A 6,675-nucleotide genomic window follows, 5' to 3' on the forward strand; every position below is an offset into this window, starting at 1 on the left:
GGGAAAGGGTGGCAAAGGGTTGACAAAAGGCCGAAGGGAGGGGCTCTTTACGTAGACTTGAGAAAATCTTTCAAAAACAACTTCTGGACGTCGACTTCCACAATAGAGCTGTAGAGCGGCTCCTTTCTACTCTCGTGCGCGTCCATCTTTAAGTAACAGCGCGCTTCCTCCCTCACCTTCCTAGCACTTCTCCGTGTTGATCTTCCTCATCTCCTTCATCCCGCGCTTCCCCCAGACTCTCCCCTCCCATTGCCGCGTCCTCTCTCGCTTCCATCTACAGTATTTATCCCCCTCCTCGCTCATCTCCATCCTCATCCAGCATGAAATATTTCCCCTCCCCCATGGCCAACACAGCTTCCGTTTCCATCCTCTCCTCCTCCACCGTCTTCCCGTCCCTCCCCACCCCCGTCCACCGCCTCTTCCTCTCCAGCCTCGACCTCTTCTTGCGTCACGTGCCTTACATGTTGGGGCTCCTCTTCTACGACACTGCCGAGGAGGATTACCCTGCCGTAATTTCCAAATTGAAGGACAGTTTGTCTGTAGCGCTGGTGCAGTTCTTTCCCTGGGCCGGCAGGCTTTCAATAGGAGAGGACGAAAGGATTTGGGTGGACTGTAACGACGCTGGGGTCGATTTTGTGGAGGCTTCTATCAACATTCGCTACTGCGATCTCGGTCCGGACTTTCAAATGCAGCCATTTTTTGCTGACCTATCGAGATATTCCGAATTGAAGGGCTCCGACGCCACTGACGTTCCTTTCTTAGCTGTTCAGGTGAGCTGCCTTAATAGTTTCTTATTTCTTTAGGCATTCCACAATTTTGAATCCCCTTCTGTTCAACTGTGTCCTCTATCGAAAGTAATCCTCTTAAGCCCTGCAGGTTACGAAATTTCTGGGTGGGGGAATCGTCATTGGAGTCTCTGAGAATCATGTAATTGCCGACGGACGCTCCTTTTGGCACTTCATGGCATCTTGGGCAGAATGTGGGAGAGGCTTGCCCATTTCCCAACCTCCTTGTCACGAAAGGGAGGCTTTAAAGATCGAGAATCTACCGGAGAAGAGAGGGCGGCTCATGTTTATACGTGAGCCCGACAGATTGGCGAACCTGGTAGTGAAGCCTAAGAAGCAGCTTGAAGAAAGGGTGTTCCATTTCAGTGGAGAGACGATCAAGCGGCTGAAAACGAAGGCAAGCAAGGAAGCAAATAACTCCTGCACATCTTTCGAGGCGCTTGTCGCATACTGCTGGAAGAATGTCATCCAAGTGAGTGCACTGAGGCCAGAAGAAGAAGTACATACTCTGTTACCAGCGGACTGCAGGGCACGACTGATACCGCCATTGCCCGATTCCTATTTCGGCAACGTTCTTCAGTTGACGATAGCGATGGCCACGGCAGGAGAGCTGATGCAAGAGAGTTTGGGAGCAACTGCTGTACGAGTGCACGAAGCAATTCAGCGCATCAGCGACAAATCGGTGCGAGACATGATGCAGTGGCTGGAGGCCAGGAACAACCCCTTTCAGCCGTCCAAATTTTGGGGAACGTATGGCATGGTGGTGTCGGGCTCACCCAGATTTCCAGCTTACGATGTAGATTTCGGGTGGGGGAAGCCGGAATCAGTGCGTCCTGGGAGGGTTGGGAGAGAGAGAGAGATCTGTATGTTCCCTGGACGAGAGGGGGGTGGCAGCGTAGATGTGTGTATCAAGCTCCAACCCAACGCTATGCAGCAGCTCGTTAACAGCAACTTCGACTGCCTCACAGCTTCAGCCATAGCTGCACCTCCCATCACCTATCGTAACAGAAACTGCTCGTGAGCAACATGGAGCAGAAATACTTTCTTTGGCTTCAACCCAATCGTCATTCGTAGGACCCGGAATTGCCAACACGCAGTTCTCAAATCTTTCAAATGCAGCAGCTTCGACCGACCAATCCTTCACCTGCAGCCAATTCTTTACCTGCTTAATCCTCTACGCCAGGTAATAATTAGCTTCAACCTAAGCTATATTCCAGAAGCTATTGATCAAATCCATCAGCACTTTCCGTTCATATTCATAGTATTTTCAACAACCATAGCAGCAACCTTGCACCCCAGGATCGTGTTTAGCTCTTCTTATGACCCCGGTACGAACGCGCAACCGCGTTGTCCTACATTTAGTTTCGCATTTTTTATTACTGCTGGAATTATATATTTTTTGTTATTGTCTAAGAAATGAAGGCTTTGCCTGGGAAACCCAATCGGATTCGATAGCTGAACGCATTCGATTTCCTAATGGGAGCATGTAGACTGATGAGCAACCTCTCGTGGGAAACCCAATCGGATTCTATGAAAGGTTGTGTGCATGAGTGTGGGAAAAAAACTACAAAAAAAGTAGGCGCTCAAGGTGTAATGATTGACTCTATGATGATGGAAGTTTAAGAAATTGGCTACTTGTATGACTTGTAAAAATCACGCACACATACACAGTGGGTTTATTATTCAACAACTCTAGACATTGAACAAGCCAATAAAAATAGCCGTTTTTACAAAGGTTTTATGTCCTAATCCATAGCAAATTCCCAAAAAATCAACTATTGAACCCCTTGTATGATGTAGTGTAGTAGAAAATTTCCAAATAAAAACCTACTTTTGATGAATTTGTAAGTGCCAGAGGGGTGCACTACTAGAAAACTCCACATACAACATGAGTTCAAGGGATAATATGGGCAATACATGTCTTGCCCTTTACAGAACTTTGAATTTTGGTGCACTTATTGGATTAAAAAGCCCCTATTAAGCCACTTTGTATGGTTACATATTTTCGGGCACGCACCTTGCAAGTGTAATTGCTTTGAAGTACATTATTCACTTGTACATATGTATGTGTTGAAGTGCGTTGTGCCTACATACATAATATGCACATGTGCGTGCACACACAGACATCATATATGAAAATGCCACCGCTCAAATTCACAATGTTTTTAAAATTTTTGTAATGTAAATTACAATAAATTTTTAAATTTTTGGATTATCATTAAAAAAATATGTCAATAGTATTGATATAAAATGGGCATTAAATACATATATGCCTTGACTCTAACCCCTTTAGGCATGATGGGACTTGTTCAAATCCCACTTAAAACTCGATAAAAGGGCTTCTAAAACTAATCTACGTAGCCCTAAATATTAGCTAGAACTTCTTGCTAGATCGGACACTAGAAGCTCTCATCCTTGCAGTTGCGCACATTAAATTCAGAGGTAGGCATGAATCAAGCCTGTGCTAACCAACACAGAGCACCATGTTGAGGAACCATCTCAACATCATGTGTTTAATATTGTGCATAGCAGTAACACATAGAGTGCTATAAAGGAAAGGGTTAGATGTGCTAACCCTAAAAGGGTTTCTATATATTCTACATCTTCACAATTAAATCTAAAGTACAATTAGTCATTTATGGTGTGCTCTCTAGCTGTGCCCTCTCTCCTCATCTCCACTCTCTTCCTCTCCTCTCTTCATATTTTGTCATGGTATTAGCGCTTCTTTGCCTTCCGTTGAGGCATTCTGATCCTTGAGAGTGTGAGAGTGATTGAGAGATTGAGAGTTCTATTGAGTGTTCTCCGTGAGAGTCCACTTCTGGTGAGAGATCTTCAACCATTCTTTGAGATACAATTTTTGTTCATTCCTTTATAGATTTTTGTCCATAATTTCGTTCATTGTTCATGATGAGATTTCACTCTTGAATCTTGTGAGAAAGAGACTTAGTTCTCTTGTTGTGAGTTCTTGTGAGAGATCCATAAAGAAAGAGAGATTTTCCTTTTGCCGACTTTGAAAGAGATTGTTGAGACGTTAGTGGAGAGATTGTTGAGACCTTAGTCTATCTACAAGCCTTTGAGTTGCAAACCTAGAGCTAAGCAACAACTACCAAAGGTGCATCTATCTACAAGCTCTCGACTACAAGGGATCCTCAGCAAATTTATTCAGAGCCATAACAAGTATTTGGAACTATAGCTAGGCTCTCTACAACTCGATTCAACAAAGCAGGCCATATCAATGAAGAAGGCCGACTCCTTCTTCAACGATGCCAACAACCAAAGTAAGAAATCCACGCTTCAACAAACTCCATCGTTGCTACAGCTCCTCGGCCAACTGAGCTCCAACGAGATTAACAAAGCTACAACAAAGGTCTAACTCCCAACTCTCTATAGCGCATAAGGCACATGGCTTCAACCATCTACGACCTCAATCTACAACCTTCATCACGACTGACTTATTCTACAACAACTAGCAGCTAAGGCGCCAGCATTCAACCTAGCTCTTGCAACACCGAGAAGTCCCAGAGCAACCTCAAAGCCTAGTGTAATGAGGCAATGTCTGCACAAAGACCATCTACAAGGAAGGTGCATCCACGACCTCCAACCGATTACATGCAATGTACTCTAGCCGTCCTTCTCCGAAGCCTTCACACCAACGACGCCAACACACAAGTCTACGACCTCCCAACCACACAGAGCAAACATCATGCTACAAAGCAACACCTATAAGCTTGCCTTCTACATCGACCCACGAAGCCAGAGCTTCTCTAGCCATGACTCCAAAGCAGAGCTAGCCTTCCACACCGACTCTTGCAACATGGCTAGACTTCCAACGAGACGGCCAGAACCTCACCATAGCTCACGGAGCTTCTCACATGGCTCCTATGCTTGCACAATGCTCAGCATGCGTAGAAGCCCAAGATGGCTTCAACGACCACCATGGCCAAACTAGCCTTCTCATGCCTCCTACGATGATGACCGGCACACACACAAGAAGATAACAAAATCTTTCAAAGATTTTGGGGCATCTCTCTAGATTTCATCGCATCGAAATAGAATCTTACAAATTTTGGTATCTAGGAGTCTCCACGCAGATTCAACACGTGGAACTTGATCCCTTACCACATCATCAAGAACTCAGTGAATGCCACGTCAACCAGAGTTATCCTTCTACCACTTGGCAGTTCTATCCAAGCTTATCTGCCATGTAGGCACATCTTATCTGCCACGTGAGTAGGGTCGGCCTTGTTGACAGTTCACCAGACACATCATCTAGCCACATCTACTACCACATCAGCAGCACCGAGTCCCCATAGTGCCACATCTCTTGATCTGCCACATCAACTATCAATTTGGCACATCATCAAGTTGACTAGTCAAAGTGCCATGTCATCAATTGACCAGTCAAAGTGATGCATGGTAGCCGTCTGCCATGTCATTTGCCACATCATCACTCTCACATGGCACTAACCCCTTGCTAAGCACGCTACCTCTCCACAGGCACACTTGGCACCTTCCATGTGTACATAGGTGACACCTCATCAATGTTCCACTGGCACACCCCTTGGCAAGCACACATTTTGCATGTGACTCTAAGTGCCACATCATCATTTGCACCCTTTTTGCCCCTCCACCTAGATCAAGCTGTATCTCTTAATCTAGGAAGAATTTAAGGGTGCTCCAAAAAGGAAAAATGCTCGAATTTTTGTGCTCTATGCACTTGTCACATCACACGCACATTTTGTAGCAAGAATTACAAACTTTTGAGCCTCGATGACAAATCCACTTCTAGCACACACATCAATCTCTACATCAATGCATCTTACCCAGCACCTTCATCGCTCGACATGCACTAGATCTAGATCAGAGTAGATTAGATCATCCTTATAGGACATAATCCACAAAAGCCAATCAAAGCCATGCCCAAAAATTCATATATAGTTCCTACTCGAAATCAGTCCCTTCCCTCACATGTGGTTTCACATCATCTCATTTCCTAAAACTTGACATTCCATAGTTCAATGAGCAGACTTCAGAGTGTTCAGAGTCATTGATCGATTGATCAGAGGGCAGATAGCACATGATTTAAATTTTTTCTATTTTTTGGCATTTTGCACATCATTTAAGCCTTATAAAGCTCTTGGCTATTCTCGACATCATTTGCCACACAAGCCTTGTAACATATTGGATTAAATATTGTAGTTCTATCTTCACCAACAGTTCATCTTTCACTTGATACACTCAATGTATTGCAATTGATTCAGACAGTGATTTCACAAGCACTTTGAGTACATATCTTGCACCATATCTATGACTAGCAACCTCAATTTGGAAGCATCTGCCAAGCTAAACAATTCCCATTGTGACACATGGAAATAAGGAATGGAGACCATTCTTATCCTTCAAGACAAATGAGACTGTGTCGATGGATCTACACCTAGACCATTGGACAACTAGCAGTAGCTCCACTCCCCCTGTTGTTGTAGCACCAGCAGGATCTACATCTACACCACCAGTGTCCGCACAACATGTAGCAGATCCTGACATTGCCCAAGCACAGGCAGAATGGGACAAGAAAGACAAATATGCATATCATTTGATCAAGGAGAATGTGCAAGATGTCATGCTAGGACAGCTCAACACAGCAAAGACATCAAAAGAAGCATGGGATATGTTCACAGCTCTTTATGAGTCCAAGAACACTTCCAAGATTCTCACACTGAGAAACCAAATCAACCAGAGTTTCTGACAAAATATAAAGAGGGGAGAGGAGAAGAGTGGAGATGAGGAGAGAGGGCATAGCTAGAGAGCACACCACAAATGACTAACTGTACACTAGATTTAGTTGAAAATGTAGAATATATACAAACTTATTTAGGGTTATGGTTAGGGC

General features: G+C 44.4%; 1 protein-coding gene across 1 annotated transcript; it reads left to right on the top strand.

The window, feature by feature from the left end:
- Window positions 1–341: 341 nt before the first annotated feature.
- Window positions 342–1,806, top strand: LOC147887621 (hydroxycinnamoyltransferase-like). Its single transcript, XM_087393067.1, has 2 exons — window positions 342–770; window positions 877–1,806. The coding sequence occupies exons 1-2, from the start codon at window positions 342–344 to the stop codon at window positions 1,804–1,806; spliced, it is 1,359 nt and encodes a 452-aa protein (XP_087249193.1).
- Window positions 1,807–6,675: the final 4,869 nt, after the last annotated feature.

This window comes from Dipteris shenzhenensis, chromosome 22 (assembly GCF_047967505.1).
Source record: "Dipteris shenzhenensis isolate YYH24624 ecotype China chromosome 22, Dip_SZ_1.0, whole genome shotgun sequence".
In the NCBI taxonomy this organism is placed as follows: Eukaryota; Viridiplantae; Streptophyta; class Polypodiopsida; order Gleicheniales; family Dipteridaceae; genus Dipteris; species Dipteris shenzhenensis.

What these genes read in the sequence shown, in the direction of transcription:
- LOC147887621 (XM_087393067.1), top strand. Translation starts at nt 342, where the DNA reads ATGGCCAACACAGCTTCCGTTTCCATCCTCTCCTCCTCCACCGTCTTC. An exon ending in TTCCTTTCTTAGCTGTTCAG is followed by an intron (nt 771 to 876) that starts GTGAGCTGCCTT and finishes TAAGCCCTGCAG; the next exon opens with GTTACGAAATTTCTGGGTGG.